Below are 23,959 nucleotides of genomic sequence, written 5' to 3'. Positions count from 1 at the left end.
AAATGTTTGCATTCTTTTGAGTTTCTAATTAGCCTCTCAAAAGGAGGCAGTCAGATATGCATTTAGCTCAGTGATCAGAGAGGGGTGACTGAAAGAATGGGAGGCAGGTTTGCCTTAAGTAGTTCCCAGCTTGACTTTTCCCTTTAGCTTAGTAATTTTGGGGGCTCAAGATATTTTCCTTTCAGACCTCTTCAGAGAATTCTTTCTTCTGATGAGGCAAGCATTGAGGTTTCTGTAGACCTGTATGGATTTCCCAGCACTAACATGAAGACCATGACCTGTGACACATTCCCTGGAGGTCCTGAGAACATGTACCCAAGGCAGTTGAGTTACAGCTGGTTTTATACAGTTTAGGGAGACATCAGACACTAATCAGTATGAGCAGGGTATGTGTTGGTTCCTTCCGATGGAGGGAGGAGCTTACAGGTCATAGGTGAATTCAAAGACTTTTCTGATTGGCGCTGGGCACGGTGGCTCACACTTGTAATCCCAGCACTTTGGGGGGCCAAGGCGGGTGGATCACTTGAGGTCAGGAGTTTGAGACTAGCCTGGACCAACATGGTGGAACTCTGTCTCTACTAAAAATACAAAAATTAGCTGGGCATGGTGGCACGCCTGTAATCCCAGCTACTTGGGAGGCTGAGGCATGAGAACAGCTTGAACCCAGGAGATGGAGGTTGTAGTGAGCTGAGATCACGCCACTGCCTGAGCAACAGAGCGAGACTGTGTCTCGAAAAAAAAAAAAATAAATAAATTTCTGATTTACAATTGGTTGAAAGAAGTTATTATCCGAAGACTTGGAATCTTGGTATACAACAACAAAAATTTTTTTTAATAAAAAATTTTTAAAAAGACAACCTGGAATCAATAGAAATAAGTGTCTGGGTTAAGATAAGGAGTTGTGGAGACCAAGGTTATTTTTTTTTGAGACAGAGTCTCTCTCTGTCGCCAGGCTGGAGTGCCGTGGCGCGATCTTGGCTCACTGCAACCTCCGCCTCCTGGGTTCAAGCGGTTCCCCTGCCTCAGCCTCCCAAGTAGCTGAGACTACAGGCATGTACCACCATGCCCAGCTGTTTTTGTATTTTTAGTAGAAACGGGGTTTCACCATGTTGGCCAAGATGGTCCCTATCTCTTGACCTCGTGATCCTCCCACTTTGGCCTCCCAAAGTGCTGGCATTACAGATGTGAACTGCCGCGCCCGGCCCAAGGTTCTTATTATGTAACATAGATGGTAAATGTCTAAGGCCTTAAAAAGTGCCAGACTCTTAGTTAAATCTCCCTTAGATCAGGATAAAACCTGGAAAGAGGCTGGGCGTGGTGGCTCATGCCTGTAATCCCAGCACTTTGGGAGGCCAAGGCAGGTGGATCATGAGGTCAGGAGTTCAAGACCAGCCTGGCCAAGATGATGAAACCCTGTCTCTACTAAAAATAGAAAAATTATCTGGGCACAGTGGCAGGCACCTGTAGTCCCAGCTACTTGGGAGGCTGAGGCAGGAGAATCGCTTGAACCCGGGGGGTGGATGTTGCAGCACGCTACTGCACTCCAGCCTGGGCCACAGAGTGACTCCATCTCAAAAAAAAAAAACAAAAACAAGAAAACAAAAACCTGGAAAGGGGAGGGGATTCTCTACAGATTCTAGAGTTTCCCCACAAAAGACAGCTTTTTGGAGCTATTTAAAAAAAATCAAAGGAATATATTTTGGGGGCAAAATACATCGATTTCTTTCAGGGCCTGCTATCTGTCAGGTGATGCTAGAGTCAGGTTGGAATTTGTTATCTTATTGCTACAAAGAGTCTGTTTTGTGTCTTAAGATCAGAATGCCTTGAGGTCTCTGTTTTAATGTTAATGCTGGTCAGTTGTGTCTGAATTCTAAAGGGAGGAAGGGGATAATAAGGCATGTCCTAAACTCCTTCCCATCACAGCCTGAATTAATTTTTCAGGTTTACTTTGGAATGCCCTTGGCTGAGAGGGAGGTCCATTCAGTCGGTTGGGGGGCTTAGAATTTTATTTTTGCCTTACAGTTTCCCAAAACGTCCAGTGAACCTCGCCTCTCCTTTAGAAGTGTCGTCCCTGGAGCCCACGAAAATGTCTGCAAGATCTGCAAGGGCCACCTTAAAGCCCGTGCCACCTTAAGCAGGCCCCACCCCTGGCCTAGCCAATGGGCTGACAGCAGCAGCAGCTGCTGCCACAGTAGCTGACTGCTCACCCTGCCATCCAGTGCTCACACCCTCTGGCCGGTGCCTGGCTATGGCCCGACTGCTCAGGTCTGCAACCTGGGGGCTGTTCCCCTGGAGGGGCTACTGCTCCCAGAAAGCAAAGGTACCGGGAGAGAAGAGAAGTCCCCTGGAGGGATGAGGTGGGGAGCGGGGAACAGGGGGTTCTGATCCCAAGTTTCCTGGGCTCTGTGACGCCCCAGCACCAAGTGACCTGACCTTGGGCGAAAGGGCACTGGGCTTACCCTGTGGCAAGTGTGGGTGTAGAGTGAGATCAGCTGAGTCCCCACTGCTGCCATGAGTGGGGCTGGGGGAGTCAAATGGATGCCCCTGGAATAAAACACACCTGTGGAAGAAGGCCCTGGAGGAAAGGACCTGGGTTCCAGGCCGGGCTCTGTCCTTAGCTTGGCCTCCATTTCTCATCTGTAAAATGGGAAGAAACACATCCCCCGCCCCGCCCCGCCCCGCCCCGCCCCGCGCCGCCCCGCCCCGCCCCGCCCCCCACGAAGGGCTCCAGAAACCCCAGGCAACATAGAATGGGGAGGAGGCAGTGGAAGCTTTTCCTCCCTGTAATTCCCTTATCAAGCTCTGAGTTCCCTGTGGCTGGGGTGGTGCTTGGTTGGCCCCGGAGAAAGGAGGAAGTGAGGGACCTTTTCGGTTCGCTCAGGCTGGGCTGGCTATTGAAGGAACCCTGCTGATAGCCTTTTTGGAGAGTGAATTCTGGTTTTTTATTTGGATGGCTGGGCGCCGTGGCTCACGCCTGTAACCCCAGCACTTTGGGAGGCCGAGGCAGGTGGATCGCTTGAGCCCAGGAGTTTGAAACCATCCTGGGCAACATAGTAAGACCCTGTTTTTATTAAAAAAGAAAACATTAAAAAAATTCTGGTGGCGTTTTTTTCTGAGGGGAAACTTTGACCCCAATGGCTCTGTTTGGAAAAGAGGCATTTCTGGATAGTGGGTTTGTTTAAAGTGGGCCCACCTGGCAAGGATGTTGTCAGCGGGGCCGGCGCAGGGGAGGCTCACTCCAGCCCCCAGCCCTCCCCCCTGACACTGGGGCAGGGCTGTGGCCCCATGTCTTTCGGGGGACCCTGGCAGTGTGTTTCTCCCCTGCAGGGCGAGCTCTGCAGGGACTTCGTAGAGTCTCTGAAGGCCGTGGTGGGCGGCTCCCACGTGTCCACTGCCGCGGTGGTCCGAGAGCAGCACGGGCGCGATGAGTCGGTGCACAGGTATGGGAGGGTTCGCGGGCCCCTCCCCTGTCTTCTGGATTCAACCCCAGCTGAGAGCGAGGGTCCTGGGTTGTCTTCCTCGTCACTCATCTGTTTTGGGGTGCTCTGGCATGTTCTCTGCCCCTCACTCGCTGTAGCCTCAGGCCCTGCAGCACCTCAGGACCAGAGGGTGCCACGCCCCGCTAAATCGCTGAGGGTCTGGTTCTAGGTGCGAACCTCCTGATGCTGTGGTGTGGCCCCAGAACGTGGAGCAGGTCAGCCGGCTGGCAGCTCTGTGCTACCGCCAAGGTGTGCCCATCATCCCATTCGGCACCGGCACCGGGCTTGAGGGTGGCGTCTGTGCTGTGCAGGTACAGTGGGGCTCCCCCGCCCGCCCCGGGGATGGTCACAGCACACCTTGGCACACCTGTGGCTGCCTCCCCCGCCACACACGGCACCTTGGGTCTGCTCCCGCCCGTGGGCTGCCTGCCTCTGGGGGTCTGGTCTGGCTGCTGGGGGGACACCCGCGGGGTGTGGCCCGGGGACGTGGCCAGGTCAGAGACCCAGGTCTGCAGTGGTCTTAGCACCTGCCCCAACCAGGGCGGCGTCTGCGTTAACCTGACGCATATGGACCGAATCCTGGAGCTGAACCAGGAGGACTTCTCTGTGGTGGTGGAGCCGGGCGTCACCCGCAAAGCCCTCAATGCCCACCTGCGGGACAGCGGCCTCTGGTTTCCCGTGGGTAGGACTCGCGAACCTTTCCTGGGACCCTGAGGGCACCTTGGGAGCAGGGCTGTGTCTGGGGTTCAGGGGACCTTCCTCCCCCAGCCCGAGGGAAAGGACCTCCCGTCCCTGAGGCTGCCTTCTGTACGCCGCCCTCCAGACCCAGGCGCGGACGCCTCTCTCTGTGGCATGGCGGCCACCGGGGCGTCGGGCACCAACGCGGTCCGCTACGGCACCATGCGGGACAACGTGCTCAACCTGGAGGTGGTGCTGCCCGACGGGCGGCTGCTGCACACTGCGGGCCGAGGCCGGCATTTCCGGTGAGTGCCCTCTGCGGGGGGCCCTGGCCCTGGGCACTGCTGGGGGCTGCTCTGCAGAGACCGGGCTGTGAAAGGCACCTCCTGCCGGCCTCCTGGTTTGGCAGGCTAGGCTTCCTCAGGCTCTGATGCCCTGTCAGCTGGGTCAAAGTCGATGGGACCAGGGTTTGCTCTCCCTGCCTGAGGCCGATTTGCTTTGTGGAACAGAAAGCACTGGGCCAGGGAATCTGGGCCCGAGGGAGGCCAGCCCAGACCTCAGTGCCTGGGGTCGGTGTCCTGGGTTCCAGCTTGGGCTTCTGGCCAGAAATCCCTCATCACACAGCCTGGTACTCACCTTGTGTGTCCCTGGGACGTAGGAAGAGTGCAGCTGGCTACAACCTCACGGGGCTCTTCGTGGGCTCCGAGGGGACCCTGGGCCTCATCACAGCCACCACCCTGCGCCTGCACCCTGCCCCTGAGGCCACAGTGGCTGCCACGTGTGCGTTCCCCAGCGTCCAGGCTGCTGTGGACAGCACTGTACACATCCTCCAGGCTGCAGTGCCCGTAGCCCGCATTGGTGAGCTGAGGACGGGGGCAGTCAGGGTGGGCTCCCTGGAAGAGGCCCCCTGGGAAGGCCAGGCCTCACCTGGCCTGCCATCTCCCTGGATCCAGAGTTCCTGGATGAAGTCATGATGGATGCCTGCAACAGGTACAGCAAGCTGAATTGCTTAGTGGCACCCACACTCTTCCTGGAGTTCCATGGCTCCCAGCAGGCACTGGAGGAGCAGCTGCAGCGCACAGGTATGCTGGGGTGTAGTGGGGCAGCAGGGTGGGCTGCCTCAGCGGTGGCTTGGTGTCAGCCCCCCTTCCCCAACTGCAGAGGAGATAGTACAGCAGAACGGAGCCTCTGACTTCTCCTGGGCCAAGGAGGCCGAGGAGCGCAGCCAGCTTTGGACGGCGCGGCACAATGCCTGGTACGCAGCCCTGGCCACGCGGCCAGGCTGCAAGGTGAGCTGGGGCTGGGGTGCAGATGGGGCCCACAGCTCAGCCCACAGCCCCTTTCCTCAACCCACCACTCTACTGCACAGAGCAGCAGGCTGAGCCTCAACAAGGGGGCTGGGCCTGGCTGAACAGGTGCTAGAACCAGGGGCTGCAGACCGCCCCACCCAGCTGTTCAGATACCGTCTACAGGGAAAGCACAGTTGTCTGCTAAGGCATCAAAAGCCCTTCCTGTGAGCCAGGTCGTGGGAACGGTGCGGTGCTCTTGGGAGCTGTAAATGGAAGGAAGGCTTCCTGGAGGAAGAGATGATAGAGAGGGGGATGTTAGCCTAACCTGGGGAAGGGGAGTCTGGGCTCCAGGCAGCTGTGCAAAGGCTCAGCAGCCTGTGGTTTGGGGGTGGGAGACACAGGGGAGTGGGAAGAGCCTCTGCCGGGAGGTGTGGCAAGCACACCTGGGCCATTGGTCTCCTGTGTTGTGTCGGGGGGAGGTGAGGGCGGAGGCCTAGAGAAGAGCAGGATTATTTCCTTGTGTGAGGCCAAGAGCTGAAGCCCAGTGCCCCCCGACCCATCCTCAGCCTTGACCACAGTGACCCCGTACCCCCAGGCAGGCAGGGGTAACTCACAGGCTTCCCTCTGACCAGGGCTACTCCACGGACGTGTGTGTGCCCATCTCCCGGCTGCCGGAGATCGTGGTGCAGACCAAGGAGGATCTGAATGCCTCAGGACTCACAGGTTCTGCCCACCCTGCTGCTGGGGAGAGGTGGGGAGGTATCAGGGCTGATCAGAGCCTGGGGCAGCAGGAGGCATGAGGAGGGCTGGGCTGGAGAATAGTTCTGTCCTCTGGGCCCCCAGGAAGCATCGTCGGGCATGTGGGTGATGGCAACTTCCATTGCATCCTGCTGGTCAACCCTGATGACACCGAGGAACTGGGCAGGGTCAAGGCTTTTGCAGAACAGCTGGGCAGGTAGGAGCAAAGCCAGGGAGGGGAAGAGCTGAGGGCAGAGGAAAGGGAGCCCCCTGAGGATGTCTCCTTCCTGCCCCCAGGCGGGCACTGGCCCTCCACGGAACGTGCACGGGGGAGCATGGCATCGGAATGGGCAAGCGGCAGCTGCTGCGGGAGGAGGTGGGCGCCGTGGGCGTGGAGACCATGCGGCAGCTCAAGGCCGTGCTAGACCCCCAAGGCCTCATGAACCCGGGCAAAGTGCTGTGAGGGGCTCTGAGCACTTAGCCCACAAGTTTCCTGACTACGGAGCCCCTGTTCTGGAACCTTTCTTCATGCCACGGCCCCTGCAAGGGAATAGACGCTGAGACAGTCTTCCTGCCAGTGAGCCCACTGTATCTGGGCCCAAGGCCAGAGGGCCCAGAGAGAAGCCTGAGCACCGTGTTGCCCCCCTGCCCGGCCCTCTGGCTGGCCCCAGGAGCCTTTGGTTCAGTAAATGACCCAGGGTGGTTCCCAGCAAAGCTGTTTCCTCTCTGCTCCTACGCATCCTGTCCTGACTGGAAGAGACCATCTGGGTCCACTCAAGACTCTGATGACACCCCTCCCCTGAGGCCTCCCACTGCTGGGGTCCCAGGACCCTTCCCCCTTCACCTGGTGACAAGAACACTCCTTTCCTGGTATGGAACGTGAGCTCCCGTGCCATGATGATAGGTCTTCTCCTTGGGGCCTCCCCCAGTAAATCTGTAATAAACCTGAAACCCACCTGCAGCTACCTGGAAGTCAGCAGGCAGCACTTCCTCCCCTCCCCCTCTAGGGTCTCTGTCCTTTGGCCAGTGACCCCTTCGTTTTGGGGCTGTCCTCTGACTTCTTATAGCCTGGGGAGGAGGGTGGTGCTCAGGGTTTGGAAAGGAACCCAGGTCCCTGTCCCAGCTACTCCGCCTCAGACCTGAGGACCTGCCCACGGCACATGTCACTTAGGATGGGCTCCCCAGCTGGGCCTGAACTGGGCCTCTGAACACACTGAATGTGTTCCTCAGCAGCTGCCACGTCTTTAGAAACAGAGATGAAACTATTTTTGCACCCACCTCTTCATGGGTTGATGTATCGTACCACCAGCTGTTTTGCCCTCAAGGTCTGTCCACCCGAGGGCCTGTCCCTGTCTTGGGACCTTGGCAGTTGTTCCCCCTAAGCCCACAGGAGGGCGCCCGAAATCATGAAGCTCAGATACCACGCGGCATCTGCGGCTCAGGACTCTTCTGCCCAGGGCCTGCAGCGCTCAGCCCTGGGCAAACCTCCTCCTAGGGTCAGGTAAGGCCTGGCAGCCTGGAAGCCAAGCTAAGTCCTCCACCCACCGCAGGTCCCAGGAACCTGCAGTGCTGTCTCATCTTCCTTGTCCCTCTAGCCTTCGGTCCCTTTTGGAAAGGGGCATGTCACACCTCTTGCCCTCCCTGGCCTCCGCCCCTCTCCTCCTCCCATCAGCTGTTCAGTGCTCAGGCAGGCTGCTAGGCCTTAGGCAGAGGCAGCTGTGGTGAGACGCCTCAGTCCAACTTCAGTTCTTGGAAACCCTCCTCCGTGCTAACACTGGGCTCCAGCCGACAGCAGTTACACCAACCTGAGCCTGGAGGCTACTCCTGTGTGACGTTTCTCTCCCGTGCAGCCCTGGTGGGGAGCAGAGACCGTGCCAAGGGCTGACTGGTGACAAATCTCAGCCCTCTCCCCCAAACCACCCCAGCACACGTGTGCTCATCACCGAGCCAGCCCTCTCGCCCCTCCCCTTCCAGCCAGCCAGCCAGCCACCCACCCACTCTTCCAGGCGAGAATCCTGCAGCAGCTGCACTCTCCCTCCTGGGTAGGACTCTTCTTTGATGCGCCCTCCAGTGCCTGGCAACTAGGAGGCGCTCAGCAAATGACCATTTCCCACAATCTTTTATTAAGAAAACTTCCAAACATACAGAAAAGTTGAAAGAACAAGCACACTGTTCACTGAAATACCAGCCACTGCAGATTCAACAATGAACATTTTGGCCTTATTTGCTTTGTGTATTTTGGGGGGAACCATTTGGAATTAAATTACACATTTCTTGAAGGCATTCACCTATATAATCCAGCATCTATCTCCTAAGAATGAGGACATTTTCCCATGAACCTCAGTGCCATTAAATGGCTATTAGAGGAATGGTTGGTCTTTGTGAGGGTCTCATGTCCAGGAACCTCAACAAAGTGTGCTAGGCCCTTAGCAGAGAGGGTAGAACCTGCTTGCCGGCTCCCTCACGTTCTCTCCCATCCCAGAAAGGCAGAACAGGGGCAACACAGGATTCTGGAGAGCTGTCCGGATAGAGCATCGCAAACACGAGCTCCACCTGGGAAGCACAGACAGCCCCAATCCCACCCCCACAACAAAAGCAGGCAACCTAGGTCCGAATTCAGAGGACACCGCAGCCGGCAGAGGGCTGCAGCGTGCCAGGTAGGACTGAAGTCGCTGGGGGTGGGGATGAGCACCAGCCCCTAGAGCCTGGAATAGCACCCGGCGTGGGCTACAGCCCTGCCCCACCCAACTCACAGCTGCTCGGCTCACCCGTGGCATTGCCAAAGCAGCAGGCTTACGCCGCCAAGGTGGGCACATGAAGCCTCCATTTCCAGGTCCAGGGGTCAGGCAAGGAGATCTCCGTCAGGGCTGGGCCCTGCCTCGCCAGCTTTGCTGGTGGAATTAAATATAGCACAGGGAGACACAGTTGCCAGGCAGAAGCAGGAGGTGCTGTGAATAGAACAGTGCCCTTTGTGGTGACAAAGCTATGGGGAGCCTGCTGTGCATGTGCCAGGACCTGCAGGGCAGCTGCCCTGGCCCCCACAGGGACCTCTGAGCTGCATGGTTTCGTCCCCGCTTCACATGTGAAAAATCTGAAGTTCAGATGAAGTCGTTTCCCCAAGATTATTCTGCCAAGTAGGAGAGCCTGAATGCACAGTCTAGAGCCCACGTTCCTGCCGCCGACTCACAATAGCCCCAAGGTCTTCACCCCAGACGGGTCCCGCGCTGAGGCCCAGGCTCTGAACCACCGAGTCTTCTTTAGAGTTTCTCCGCTGGCCCTGGCTCACGTTTGCCCACTGGCCTGTTGTGAACGCCCTTGCACAGAGTAGGTGCTTCTGGAAGCATCTGATGGAGGGTGACTGCGGAGCCAGGGGCTGTGGCAGCAGGGGGATGGTCCAGCACATCAGGCGGGCCTGAGAAGGGTCAGAGCAGAGAGGTGGTGGAGTCGTCTCCCTCCAGAGCTTTCCTTCGCTGGCTCTGCAGGAGGCTCTGGAATGCTGCTCCGGGAGCCCGCTGGGCACGGGGACACAGGCCAGGCCTGCACTGCTGCTCCCTGCCCCGAGCTGCCCGCCCAGCCCGCATTTTGCCAACTTTTGTGAGCCTGAGCAGTTGGTTCTGGTTCAAGGGCTCTGAGCTGGCACAGCCCCAAACCAGGGCCTCTTCCTGGGCCTCAATGAAGCATGCCCGTGAGTCAGCACTGAGACGCAAACTGAACAACAGGCAGGGCGAGTGGAACGTGGGATGGGGAGCAAAGGCTGGAAGGAGGGGGACTGGGCCCACACCTGGAAGAACCCACATCCTTGCAGCCTCCGGTGGCTGCAACATCTTGGCCCCTGCAGAGCTTTTCAGAGGTCCGGCACAATGACTCCACAGAGGAGGGCTGACTGGTTCCATGATGCTTAAGAGGTTAGGAAGCTTGTAGGAGGCACGCCTGACTTGCCACTCTCCCTCCACCCAGGCCTGACTGTCTGAGGACCAATTCACACACCTGGAGCCCCGAGTAGCAGCCTGAAGGAATGCTAAGGAGGTAGGTGAGGGAGTGGGGGGCAGGCCCTTGCCCCCATTTCTTGATTGTATAACAACACTTCATTAAAATAAAATCACACAGTGCCATCTTTTATTAGACATTTTAATACCATATCAAAACACCTTGACTAATGAAGAAAGCTTTTCTCCCAAGCTTTGAACATTTTTTTAAACATTTTATAAGTTTTTTTTGTATTTTAATATATAAATACAGAAACCTATCTTGCATGGGCTGATGCCACGTGTGAACATCAAATGGCTAAAATGTTCTCAAACATAGTGCCTGAAAACAGGGGTAGCTGTACATATTTCTTAGTAAGTCTTTTTTTGTTTAAGTTTTCTGGAAAAAAAAAATCCACGAGGGCCTAAGAATAATGTTCAGGCATTTTTGCAGGACACTTGTGATTGTTAAATCCTCTGAACTGACCGGAACCAGGAGGAAAGAAGGGAAAAGAGATGGGATCAGTAGGAACAAAGTTCTCGATGGGTTGTTTTTTGGCAATGAAGTCAAGATATTAGGGTCTCAAGGGGAGAAAAGAGCAAAAAACCAGCCAGAAAAAGAGAGGAAAAAAAACAAACAAACCCAAAGTAGAGAAGTTGGTGGTGGAGAGGGCCAGTTGGGGCAGGGGAAGAGACTGTGTGTTCGCCCGCCGTCAGAAGGCTGGCAGCAAGGGCTTAGCTGTGTTCGTCTGTCACTGAGTGGGTTATGGCTGGGCAGCAAACAGCAAGCTGTAAACATCACGAGGGAAAACACCAGTCGACACTAGACTTTTTTTATATAATTTTTTTTTTGTAAACACTTTAAAGACAGACCCACAATGCCTTTCAAAGATGAAAAAGAAAATGCCCTTTCCCTCCTGGGCTGAGGGGTGAGGGGAAGGATAGCAGTTGATTCATTCTTCTCTCAAACTTGCTCTCATCCAATTTGGTGTCCTCAGGGAGGAAGGGAGAACCATGATCTGGAAGTCAGTGCAGAAGGGGTGCCCTGTTCCCGCTGGTGTCCCAAGCTCAGCTCTGCCCCAGGGTCCGGTGAGCCTCCTCCCTGGAGCAGGGGCTCTCTGTCCCTGTGTGGACCGTAATAAATAAGTCGTGCTCCATCGGGCTGGCTGCTCATCCCAGGGCAGCTGCATCCCGAGAGGGCAGGCGGGGCTGGGGCGTCTACACAGGACCCCAGAAGCCAAACAGCACACGGGGAATTTGCAGCCATGTGCCTGGGCGGGTTCTACTCCCCTGCCTCGCTCTCCCCCTGGCTCTTTCTTCTCCCCTTGTCATCAGTTTTTGAGGTGGAGGTAAAAAGAGCATGTCCCTGATTTGTCTGACATCATCAGCTGTTCTGTTCTGGGAGTTTACTTGGAATAAATAAAATAAACCTAACAAAAGAAAACAAAAACAAGAGAGAGAGAAAGGGAGGGGGGAAGAAAAGAGGCCCCAAAACCTTTGGCTGTGAGATGGAGTTGGGCTTTTGGTTTTTATGGGGGTTTTGTCTACTTGTTTGCCAGAAAAAGGAAAATGCCAGCCCAGAACTTGGAAGGGACAGGTGAGATGGGGGTCAGGGGTGGATGGTTGGCAGCAAGCGGGGTACCCCTGGGGGAGAAATGGGGAGGCCAGACCCAGCAGTAAGCCAGGGGGATGTGTGGAGTCAGCACCCAGTGCTGTGGGATGGAGGGATCGAGTCTGGCCTGGAGGCCTCAGATTCATCTGGAAGCGGCATGGGAAGAAGCAGTGGTCAAATGATCGCTGACCAGCACTTTGCAGGGAACAATGCACTGCCCATGGCTGTTTAGTAAGTGCAATGTCCTTATGGCAACAGGGAGTGAGATTATCCCCGTTACGAGAGAAGAGGCGGAGACTCAGAGGTGAGCGAGGATGAGGCCAAGCCAGGCACAAACCCAGCGCTCAGGCTCCTTTTCCTGCCAGTGCACATTCCCAGGGGATATTCCTGAACTTTCTTTAGTAATGTAGATTGTACTGGTCTCTTCCCCAACTGATCCTAACTCTTCTGAGCCTGTTCTTCATAACTGTCCATGTTGGTTTGTATCTCTTGTCCTTCCCAGGGAAAATCATTTCCGGATGACTAACTGCTCACTGATAAGGTGCTCCTTCCCTCTGCTCCTGCTTTCTTCTCAGTGGCATAAGGGCAGCCCAGCTCCCTAAACTGCAGGCCCCCAAAGTGACCTGACCCCAAGCCTTGAGCCTGGAGCACCCCCAAACGCGGGCTCACCTTTGAGAGGAGTCAGCAAGCAAGCCCGCAGGTCAGTCCGCAGGGTGTTCCGGACAAGATCTGTTCACTTCAAACCACGAGTCTATGCAGCTGGGGGGAGGGGGCCGCAAGGGAAACCACGTTACCTGCTGCCCAGGCTGCTTTGAAGGGGCTCTTTCAAAGGGCCAGATTCCTGAGCAGGAGCTTCCTAAGTCTCTTCTGAAAGGACCCCAGGGAAACACAGTCATGTTCCCAAATATCACTACTATCTGAAGCAGGAAGAAGGGCGAACACCAAGACTAGTCTGGCCCAGCTGGAGGCAGCAGTGGTGGGTACCGGCTCAGGGGGATCTGGTGCTGCAGGAAGGGGCAGAGTGGCCTTCAGAAGGACCAAAGCTTTCTGTGCACAGAGCCCAGGAGGATGGCAGCAGCCACCATTGAGAAGGTGAGAGTGGTGGACCCCTCAGGGCAGCTAGTCAGCTGTCACCAAGACTCCAAGGGCAGGGAAGTGGGAACAATGGCATGGCAGGAGGGCCACGGCTCTGGGTGCCACGGTCCTGAAAGAGCTCCTTTCTGGGTCAAAAGAACAGCTGTGAGGCTCCCTCCCAGTGGGTGACCTCTTAGGAGAGCCCCCAAGCTCTACCCTGCTCAGCCATGATCAGCTGATCAGCAGCATCTAGTCCTTCCTGCAAGAGGCGGGAGGGGAGCCAGACAGTGAAGCCCTGCTCTCCAGTGTTTACAGAGAAAGGCTCTCTGCATCAAAGAGAGAACAGAGATTGCCCCAAGACAGCTTCCTGATTTGTAAACCAACATCTGGGCATTTTCAAAGACAGGAACCAGACAGATAATTTGCATAATTCTCCCCGAGAGCCAAAGATTTCCTTTTCTGGTTCTGGTTAGTGCCTCCCTGGGACACAAGCAAGGCTCCGTGCTGGGAGCTAGACCAAGAATCTCTCCCAGGCCAGCCTTGAGCCTCCTCTGCACCAGCCACACTGCGTGCCATGCCCGGTTGTCACCCTATGCAGCAGTGGCCCTGAGAGTCAGGGTTTGAAAGGCCTGAGTGTCAGGAAGAAGCTCTGGGCTCGAGGATTCAGCAGGTGCTTGCCACAGGCAGCACAGTGTCCTGTCTTGGGCAAGAGGGTGCCTTCCTTCCAGCTGGAAACAAGGACGAGGCTCACACTGGAGTCCGAAGGCATATCTGGGCCCTGCTACTTTTAACTGCGCCCAGTGCTGTGGCCCCACAGGAAATGGCTCTTCCCGCCTCCTGGCCCTCTAGGGAGAAGGCCAGTGCAAAGCAGTGGGTACACGCTCCGCCTGGCCTTCCTCGCACAGATTGATGTTCTCCCCCTGTGCAGCAGAGGGGCCCGTAGAGGAAGAAGAGGCAGGGAGACAGACGGAGAACCAACCTTCCCGGTGGGATTCTAAGCTCCTCCAACCTGTGAGGCTCTACGGGTCTCCCCATCAGCTCCTACCACCTGAGCCCTCAAACCAGAGCACACCTCTGGCAACTCAACTCTGCCCTGCGCTTGGGATGCTCGCACCTTCCCGCCAGCACAGTGGACACCTGTCTGACGGCCTCTGCCCTTACCCACTTGGAGCCAGAGGTCGGGGGAGAGGTCATCCCATAACCAAAGGAGAGAGAATGGCTGGAGATGGGGGTCCGCCCCTCTGGGAGGTCGTGTGCACTGAGCTACCTTGCCAACCCCTCCTACCTTTTGTGATAGATGCACAGGCAGGGCAGCCTGGCTATCGTGTCCCCCTGCAGCAGCTCCTCCAGGCAGATCACACACTCACCCGCGTCTTTAGTCAGCACATCATCTGCAAGGGGGACAGGGCAGAGTGCAAGAGGGTTAGTCACCAGTGGACAGGTGGCACGGGGCAAGCAAGGGCCTAGGAACTAGGGGACTGCTTAGCTGCCCCAAGCTGTGCCCAGCTCTGCAGGGGACACAGAACCCCAAGAGGGACCTTGACCTTAAGACTTTCACCGTGGAGATAATGCGTGGACATCACATGTTAATTACCCAAAGACAAAATGGGATTAATCCCAACATGTGATTAACCAAAAGCCTAGGTGACAGCGGACGAAAAAGGCTTGGAGAAGGGTAGACAGGAAGCAGGGGCAGCATGAGGCAAGCTGTTTCCCTCCACAGATGCTTTCCTAAATACACACGTAGCTCGTGCGCTGATGTCTGGTTTGGAAAAATATGGTAATGGGGAGAGTGGTAGGAGGCAAGGATGAGAGGAAGAAACAGGTCCCCAAGAAAATCCTTGTGCACGGAGGTTCACAGCAGCATTGTTCACAAGAGCCCAAAGGTGGAAACAACCCAGTGTCTACAAACTGCGCAACGGATAAACAAAAGATGATGTCTCCACATGATGGAATATTACTCAGCCAAGAAAAGGAAGAACCACCACACGCTATAACATGGATAAACGTCAAAAATATTACACAAAGTAAAAGAAGCCACCTATTGTATGAACCCATTTATATGAAATGTCCAGAATAGACACATCCATAGAGAGGGAAAGGAGATCAGGACTGGGGACAGGGGGAAATGGGGAGTGACTGCTTAATGGGTAGGGGGTTTTCTTCCCCCCCACACCCCACTTTTATTTGAGATGGAGTCTCACTCTGTCGCCCAGACTGGAGTGCAGTAGCATTATCTCGGCTCACTGCAACCCCCATCTCCTGGGTTCAAGTGATTCTCCTGTCTCAGCCTCCTGAGTAGCTGGGATTACAGGCGCCCACCACCACACCTGGCTAGTTTTTGTATTTTTAGTAGAGACGGGGTTTCACCACGTTGGCCAGGCTGGTCTCGAACTCCTGACCTCGTGATCCGCCCACCTTGGCCTCCCAAAGTGCTGGGATTACAGGCGTGAGCCACCACGCCCGACCCATTTTTCCCCTTTTAAAAACTTTATTTTATTGTGGTAAGACTAACATATGCTCTATCCTCTTAACAAATCTTCAAGTGTACAATACAGTATTGTCAACTGTAGGCACTATGTTGTATGGCAGATGTCTAGAACTTACTCATCATGCATAACTAAAATGTTATACCCATTAATCCACCACTGCCCTTCCCCCCGCCCAGCCTCTGGCCGCCACTAGTCTACTCTCTGCTTCTATGAGTTTGAGTATTTTAGCAACCTCATGTAAGTGGAATCACACCAGAGGTCTTCTTTTGGGGCGATGAAGTGTTTAGAACCAGATAAAGATGGGGGTTGTGAATGTCCTAAATGCTATTAAATTGCACATATAAAAATGGTTTATTTTACAGTGAATTTCTTCTCAATGTTTAAAAAGAAAGAAACAAAAATGACCCCGCTCACCATCCCAAAAAGAAGGAACGGAAGGAAGCTACTTGCACCCATGGGAACCCAGTGGTTTTTATTAAGTCCTGTGACATTCTGTGTGCCAGCGACAGTGAATAGCCATGATCTCGGGATTCCAGCAGCTCACAGACTAGCAGGGATGCCGAACAAGGAAACCAAAAGGCACAGCATGAGGACTTCCAGGACATCTTCTCACGCGCAGGACCAGGGCCAAGGGTATGGGGAAAGAGACCTCATCAGGGTGAGGGCTGATCCAGGAAGGCTTTGGAGAAGGTTGAGGATGGATGAAGCTGGGGTGGGGACGGGGGATTCTGGGCACAGGGAACAGCCTTGTGTTCTGCTGTGGTGTCTGGGGCCGACAATAAGGAGTGCGCAGCAGCCCTGGGTGTGCAGATGAGGGCAGCAGGGCACACAGCAGGTGCCTGCACTAAGGGAGGGTGCCCAGGAGGAAAGCATGAGAAGGAAGGGACGGATCCTGAGTTGGGTGGGAGGAGGCCCGGCCAGCTGATGGAGACCTCCAGGAGGCTGCTGAAGCCTAGAGCTGAGGTTTGGAACAGAGACATGGGTGCCAGGCATGGATGTGGGATTAAGAGGCAGTCCAGGGAGAAAGTTCAGGCCAAAATCCAAAGAAGGCAGAAGACAAACCCAGGCTGACATGAATATTTGAAGGGCAGGTGAAAAGAGGCGACGTGAACAAAAGGCGACCCAGAAGTTCTCCAAGCCACAGGGGAAATATCAGGAGAGCAGTGTCTCAGCTGTGAAGGCAGAGCTTGTGGCAGGATCCCTTCTCCGTTACTAAAGGAGCTTAACTGTCCCGAACACTGCCAATGACAAACACATGTGCGTGTTTTCCTTTGAGCCTCACCATCTTCCAAGCTGGGCAGGGCACCCGGTGTTATTCTCATTTTGCGAATGAGGATCCGGAAGCCCAAGGAAGTCACACACCTCATAAGAGGGCTTGCGGGTTGTGGGGCTGGGACTGGGACCCTCTGCTTAAGAGGTCTTCCCATTGCTGTTTCTTTGTGTTCTCTTATTATTTTGGTGGAAAGGCAAACACCTGGGGCCCATAAAATGAAGATTCTTCAGGGCCCAGAAGGCTATGGCTTCCACTCCTCAAAGCCCCCTACCAGGAACCCCAAGGAAAAAGCATAAAATGGAACCGATTCAATCCTTAAGTCCCCAGGCACATGAGTTGCAAGAGAAGTCACTCTCAGCTTCCTGGCCACCAGGACAACTTGTGGCCCTTTTCTGTCTGGAACATCTGGCTAGCACGAGGACCCACCTGAAAGGGTGACACAAACTGAGAAGGGAGATGGCACAGAGTCTGCTGCTGGAGTGTCTGTCCCCTCAGACTCCAAACATGGCAAGTAGTGGATGAACACATGGGCGTGATCCCCTGCTTGAAAGCACTAGCTACCATACATATTCAAATGCATGTGTAGGCACAGATCAAAGTCTGGAAGGATGCACACAGTTTCACAGTGGTAGAGGAAAGGAGGACTTGGAGAAAAATCCTTTTATGTATTTCTGTAGCGTTCGAATGTGCACTACTTTAGTTAAAAACCCTGACAGGGAAGCATACTGGTGTTTGCATTTTACTATGAAATGCATCAGAAGGATAAGATGGGTTGGTGGATGGATAAACGGGTCTAGTACACTGCAGACTCCAGATGGTGCATGTGGTGTGTAATAGGGGTGTTTTTTTTTTTTTTTTTTTTTTTTTTGACATGGAGTCTCGCTGTATCGCCAGGCTGGAGTGCAGTGGCGCGATCTCAGCTCACTGCAACCTCCGCCTCAAGAGTTTCTCCTGCCTCAGCCTCCTGAGTAGCTGGGACTACAGGTGCATGCCACCACACCCGGCTAATTTTTGTGTTTTTAGTAGAGACGGGGTGTCATCATGTTGGCCAGGATGGTCTTGATCTCTTGACCTCGTGATCCACCTACCTCGGCCTCCCAAAGTGCTGAGATTACAGGCGTGAGCCACCGCGCCCGGCAATAGGGGTGTTCTCTATACAACGCTTTCAGCTTTGCCGTACACTGGGTGCAGTGGCTCACGCCTGTAATTCCAGCATTCTGGGAGGCTGAGGCAGGTGAATCATTTGAACCTGGGAGGCAGAGATTACAGTGAGCCAAGATTGTGCCACTGCACTCCAGCCTGGGTGACAGAACGAGACTCTGTCTCAAAAAAACATAAAAACTTTGCTGTGTGTTTGACATTTTTCATAATAAAACAGAGGGAAAAACCTCAACAGAGATGGGAGGAAAAACAGCATAGCTTAGTGAGGGCAGAGTCGTCCTGCAGACATTCTTGGACCTGTATTCCCCACTCTCTTTGTCTTGGACACCTCATCTATGACATGAGCGTATGGGCTACAGCCCTTAGTTTCCTTCCCCTCCATACTTAAGGAGGATTTCCTGGGAACACGGCTATTACTGATTCCTAAGTAGTTTATCTTTGCGTTTTCTCCTACTGATTGGTAACTCAGCTGTGAGCCCAAGGGACTGGTTAGAATTCTCTGGGTCCCATACAGCTTCCCACACCAGGTGTGTTGTCTCCCCATCTGTGTCAGCTCCAGGAGGGCACATGTGGTCACCCTCATCGCCCCCCAGGAGGTGATGGATTCAGGGAAAGGAGAGGCAGGTATGAGGATAAGGCTTAGGCGCTTTATAACAAGACTGGACTTGACTCTTTGCACCGAACCTCACTAGGGGAAAGGGAAGGGGAAGGGGAAGGGGGCGCGAGGGCGATTCTTCTTGTCCTGGGGCGGAAGGCCTGTGCACTAAAGGACTCAGACTTGAGCACAGGAAGGTTAGAGGCAGCTTTTCCTCACCACTCCACAAGGCAGTTTTATTCACAGTGCAGCGTTGTGCCTTTACCAGCCGGCCTGAGTCTGCCGCACTGGTGGGAAGAACTAAAATGTGCAGGCACCCCATCCAGGCTGGCACATGGCAGGGAGCACATTTCACTGGGACCAAGAGCCACTGGCTGCAAAAGGCCACCTGGAGGTTCCTGGCAATAGGAAGGAGTCAGGGGTTTTGACTCAGACAGCATGGGGAAGCCAGCAGTGCCCACACAGAGCCCAGTGCCCAGGGAGCAGCATTCTTCCACGGCAGGAGGCAGGAGGCACACAAACCCAGCAAGAGGTTGGAGTGGGCTGAGTACAACTCCCTGTCCCCACCCCTGGGGCTGTGGGAGTTAGTGGCCTCCGGATGTCCCTGAGAGCCTAGCAGGGAAGTGGAAATGGCTGAAGCTGATGCTTGCCTATCAACTGGTTCCTACAAGACTTCCAGAAGCATCTGATGGGAACCTGCTGGCTGCAGTCAGAGAAAAGCCATGGCGGGGGCCTCGCAGCACAAAACCCAGGCTCCTGGCCCACACAAACTGAGACTCTGCTGCAGATGGACTCAAATGTCCGCTGGTATCTCCAGGCCCCTAGAGAAGAGGTTCAACAAATGCCGCCGGATAAGAACACAGGAACAAAGCCAAACTTTCTGCCATCTGGGTTCTGCCGTTTTCTTACTACCTCTCAAGCACCTCCCAAGTTTCCTGACACCACTGTACAAAGCCAGCCAATGTCACTGCCCAGGGGAGAGCTTGGAAGTGTGTTTGGCCTGGCTGGGGATGGTGTCAGTGCCTGTCCCTCTAACCAGACCAGGGAACCAAACCAGAATGGTGGGCACGGCCCTGGAGCCGAAACAGGAGGGAGGGATGATGCCTGTGATGGGCTGAGGGTGGGAGGCAGTGGCATCTCCTGCTCCCTCCCTGGGATCCAGGCACGGTGCTTCTGACAGCTGCTATTTGTCAAAGCAAAGATACCTAGGAGGAGGAGCAAAAGAGCCTTATTTCTCTGAGCCAGCTATATGCAGGTAACTCCTCAGACACACACACCATGACCTCCAAAGCCCCTGTGGGGATCTCCGGATAAGCTCATGCAGCTTCTAAGTGGTGATGACTCCCAAGCCCAAGTTTCTGCCACCCAGCGACCTGGCCCCTTTTCCTTAAAAGACCAGGCCATAAGGGTGTCTTCCCTCGGGGCTGGAAAACACCACCCATCTCACAGGCACTTTGCATCTTCCCCTTTCTGTGAAGTGTGTGCAGGGGACCCAAGGTGGATGGAGGAACCTGGTCACTGAGTGAACAGACCAGACAGGAGAGACACACACCTGCCCTCCACCATGCCAGGCTCGAGTATTCTGCAGAGAGTTCTGGCAACACATCCTCAAGAGACCCTGGAGCTGCTAGAAATATGGAGGGGTGGGGAGGCTCACACAGCTGCAGACACAGATCTGCACCTGGCTAGGAAGGAAAGCCCGTGCAGCTCCGAGGCAGCAGCTGAGCACGGGAACATACCTCTCCATCTCCACTTGTGCCTGGTGGCCATTAAGGGCCCAGAGAGAAGGAAGGTGGGAGTCAGAGGGGAAACCCCTAGCAAATGACGCAGAGGCTCAGGTTCCACCCCCTGACCTCATTTCCAGCCTAGGTGCGGTGGAGTGCCTGGTCCTGCTGCCTCTTCAGCATGCAGAGCTGCTGGCCCAGTCTGCCAGGGACAGGACAGGGCAGTGCCACCCATGCCAGGCCTTGTCAGCTCCCCTTTTGGGAAATCTGGGGGGCTGTGCTCTTCAGGCAACAGGGTGACCTTGAGCAGAGAGCGTAGCCCACCAGCAGCGGCCCATCCAACTGCCCAGGCCTTTGAAGTGCAATGCAATTGTTTTGGTGAGCTGGGCCACCCGCAATGAGGATAGTGGGGGCAGCCAACTAAAGCTCAAGCCTGGAGCGCTTCATACTTTCCTACTGAGGCCACTACAGCTCCCTCCCACAGTCCTCTTTCTTGTAGCCACCTGTTTCTGGTTTCCCCACTTGTGTTAGGGCCCTGAAGGCCTCCCCTCATCGCTTTCGCTCCTCATGCACCCAGCAGTGGCCAGTCTGGCAGTCAGTGCAGCCGGTCAGCAACAGCTGGACACCTTGGGTGAGCGATCACCTGCCCCTTCCCGCCCTCCTGTAGGAGGAGTAACAGGACAGACACCTCCGCAGTCTGACTCCAGCCTATCCAGCCTGACTACAGCCCGTCCAGCCTGACTCTAGCCCATCCAGCATCTAACAATGGCTCCAGGCAATGCCCCAAGCAAGGCTGGGCAAACTCCTCGGCCAGCACCCGGTTTCCCCTGGCAGGGAAAGGGTAGGGTGCCTTCATTCTGACCACAGGGTCTCTGAGAGGAGGAGACATGGGACAAAGAAGTGCCTGCAGGCACAGGGCAGGCTATAGCAGGAGCCATTTCTGCTTTTCCAGGAAGCCAGGTCCTCTCACATTTTTATTTTATATTTTATTTTTTGAGGCAGGGTCAAGCTCTGTTGCCTAGGCTGGAGTGCAGTGGCGTGATCAAGCTCACTGCTGCCTCGATCTCCTGGGCTCAAGTGATCCTCTCACCTCAGCCTCCTGAGAAGCTGGGACTACAGGCGCTTGCCACCATGTCAGACAAATTTTTTGTTTTTAGTAAATGGGGTCTCACTATGTTGCCCAGGCTGGTTTCAAATTCCTGAGCTCAAGCAATCTCGGTTTCCCAAAGTGTTGGGATTACAGACGTGAGCCACCGCACCCGGCCTCCCTTGCCTTTAAAAGACAGCTTGTGTGACATTTAGCATCTCAAGAGCCTTAAAGATGGCGGCAATGGCCTTTGGCAGAGGGGAGGAAGAAGGCATCATGACGTAAGAAGCTGAGCATGGGCTTCTGCTCCCCCAGAACACAGCTGAGGGGAGCTCTCCTCGGTGCTGCTGGCAAATGAACCTGCCGCCCCCCAGATTCTCCCTGGGCTGAGGACCCCTAAGCTTTCAGTCAACAGCGGGTCATCTCCACGACTCCACAGGATGACGACGCACTTCCGTTCAGAGCATCACCACGACTCCACAGGATGACGACGCACTTCCGTTCAGAGCATCACCAATCAGACCCCCACCTCCACACTTGTTCTGCTAGCCCAGAGACTCAAGGGTCAAAATTTGAATGCATATTCTTTAGGGCAAGGTCCCTCAGTCTCAGAGTCACAAACAGAGATGTTAGAAAGGGAGAGAAATTAAAAGGCCCATTCGGGTTAATCCATCTTACCCACAAAAACGAACCAACGAACCCCCTCCCTCCTATACAGTATCCTCACCTTCCAGGAAGGCGCTTAGGAGGACAGGGGGTTTAACATTCGGTGCTCTGGGGTCAACCGCCCTTCCCTGCCCCTCCAGCAGGGGATCAGCACATTCTCAAACCTCCCCAGCCAGGTGCCTGTTCTTGGAGCACCAGGCACTGGCTGAACCAGTTAAATTAGTCTCGCCTTTCCTAAGTTGTGTTTTTTCTAAGCTGGCAGGCAGCTACTGGAGGCCTTCCAACCCACCACTCAGGCCAACCCTCATAATAAGAAAAATACTACTTTCTATCTGCCTCATTTAGGAGGTTTCTACTTTTTTCCTTTGGTGGTTAACTAAATTTCATCTTATATAACCATCATAAATTTTCTAAAAATTTCCGCAATTGGTGCCAACAACCACAGAAAGTGTGTGTGTAAATGGGAAGTCTTCAGGGGAGTGACCAGGAGTTCTAGTGAATCTTCATAAGAAAACTCTTCACTCTCTAAGAAAGCCCCACCTCGCCCCCTTTCCAGAAAGATTCCAAGAACTCACACCTCTGACTCTTAAGTCTTTTTTTAAATTAGAAAACGTAACGTGCAGCAGGTGAGGTTGGGATGATGACAAATCATGGGGAATACATCGGAGCTCCTGAGCTTTGGCCCACGGTCTGTGCTCTCTCTGAGCTGGAGCAGGCCCTGGGCGTTCCTGGGGATGCCCACTCCACATACACCCCCGGAAGCAAATGCTCTCCTCTTACCTGGAAGGTTTAGGGTCTTCAGGAAAGACAAAGACTGAACATGAGGAGTCCATACCACATGAACAGGGTCCACAGAGGGCCAGACCATTGTTTCTGAACAAAGCACTTCACCACCTTGAGACAAAGTCCACTGGAAGGACTGGAGACAACTGGCCTCTCTTTGCCTCCAGTGGTAAAGGACTGGCTTTTGCAAAAGAGAGCCTTAGGTGTATGTAAAGCCTCTAGTACACACACACACACACACACGTGCACACATACAGAAACACATGCACCCTTGAGGAGGTGGCCTGACCCTCAATTCCAGGACAAGGGAAAAACTAGAACCAGAACCAGAGGAGCAGTGGTCATGCCTCAGGCTGGCTGGCCAACCTCCCCTTCCTCTAAGAGGGGCCCAGCTCCCGGTGTGGTTTCTGTAGTCTTGGGTGAGGCTGCCGGTGGTGGGGTGTAGGGGGGTAAACCAACAGCACCAGGCACTCAAGTGCTGATACAGAGGGGGACAGGGGGACACATGGTGGCGTCCCAGGCAGTTCTCTGGCAGAGGAGCTGGACAGCCTCACCTTCCCTGTTCTCCACAGGGCAGTGGGGGTAACTCTGCATTTGGGGCATGGGGGCCCAAGAGCACTCTGTCCTCCACAGCTGCTCTTGCAAAGTTCTTCCTGAGAGCCAGGTTTTCTCAGGCTGAGCCCCTCTGAGGCTTCTTTGTATTCTTCCTACAACAAACGCAGTGTCTACAGAGAACGCCCTAGCAACCCACAGGACAAATGGAGGACTTCATGAGGTCTCCACACATGTGGGAAAGAAGTGAATAGGGTTTTTGAGGCCATGGCTGGGGAGGGCTGTGAGACGCAGGGAAGGCTCCTCTCCCTCCCTGGTCCCAAGTGGAGACGGCGAACAGGGACAAAGCCGAGCCTGAGCGTCCTGACAGCATGCACGCGACAGCATGCACGCGACAGGACTGACGCGAAGCCTGCAGCACACGTGACAACAGACTTAGAGGCTCGGCAGCAGTCAGCCCAGGAGAAAGGAGGCGCTGTCCCCTGGGGAGGAAAGGGGCTTCCCAGGCCACACCTATGCTGGTCCTCCCACCTGAGCATGGGCTACAAATGCACGGAGCTGAGCCACATGGGTAATATGCCCACCTGCATCCAGAGCCTTTTGGCTGAACAAGTCATTAAGAGAGAAGTCTTCAGGAGACCTGAGTGGATGCCATTCATCAGTTACTTCCCAGGAAACGCTCTGAGACCATGATCCCTCCTAAGCTCATGCTCTGTAGGGGAAAGAGCCTTCTGGGAGTGAGGAGGCTGCAGGGCAGAGAACAGTCTCCCCAGGAAACATTCTCGCTGGGC

The 23,959-nt window shown here is 54.8% G+C and overlaps 2 protein-coding genes across 3 annotated transcripts in view; one reads left to right on the top strand and one right to left on the bottom strand.

Annotated features, from left to right (window-relative positions):
* Positions 1-2,175: 2,175 nt before the first annotated feature.
* LDHD (lactate dehydrogenase D) lies at positions 2,176-8,467 on the top strand. The gene is made up of 11 exons (XM_054452782.2): positions 2,176-2,320; positions 3,328-3,440; positions 3,649-3,790; positions 4,020-4,161; positions 4,303-4,462; positions 4,816-5,015; positions 5,111-5,239; positions 5,319-5,446; positions 6,079-6,169; positions 6,290-6,401; positions 6,482-8,467. The coding sequence occupies exons 1-11, from the start codon at positions 2,249-2,251 to the stop codon at positions 6,645-6,647; spliced, it is 1,455 nt and encodes a 484-aa protein (XP_054308757.2). The 5' UTR covers positions 2,176-2,248; the 3' UTR covers positions 6,648-8,467.
* ZNRF1 (zinc and ring finger 1) overlaps positions 8,287-23,959 on the bottom strand; it is a 111,869-nt gene continuing 96,196 nt past the window's right edge. The window contains exons 3-5 of one of the 2 annotated variants that reach the window (XM_054452783.2): positions 14,121-14,226; positions 12,431-12,520; positions 8,287-9,596 (exon numbers count right to left, since the gene is read on the bottom strand). In XM_054452783.2, coding sequence (XP_054308758.1) covers positions 12,463-12,520; positions 14,121-14,226 — 164 coding nt within the window. In that variant the 3' untranslated portion in view covers positions 8,287-9,596; positions 12,431-12,462. Of the gene's footprint in view, positions 9,597-10,294; positions 11,274-12,430; positions 12,521-14,120; positions 14,227-23,959 lie in introns of those variants that run through there. The other variant, XM_054452784.2, reaches the window with a different exon arrangement.

Source organism: Pongo pygmaeus, chromosome 18, assembly GCF_028885625.2.
Source record: "Pongo pygmaeus isolate AG05252 chromosome 18, NHGRI_mPonPyg2-v2.0_pri, whole genome shotgun sequence".
Lineage (NCBI taxonomy): Eukaryota > Metazoa > Chordata > Mammalia > Primates > Hominidae > Pongo > Pongo pygmaeus.
This window is presented reverse-complemented; position numbering and strand designations above follow the sequence as displayed.

Bases quoted from the DNA above. Each gene is read 5' to 3' on its own strand.
- LDHD (XM_054452782.2), top strand. From the start codon at position 2,249: ATGGCCCGACTGCTCAGGTCTGCAACCTGGGGGCTGTTCCCCTGGAGG. The intron at 4,162-4,302 runs GTAGGACTCGCG...GCCGCCCTCCAG, and splicing joins CGGCCTCTGGTTTCCCGTGG to ACCCAGGCGCGGACGCCTCT. The intron at 5,240-5,318 runs GTATGCTGGGGT...CCCCAACTGCAG, and splicing joins GGAGCAGCTGCAGCGCACAG to AGGAGATAGTACAGCAGAAC.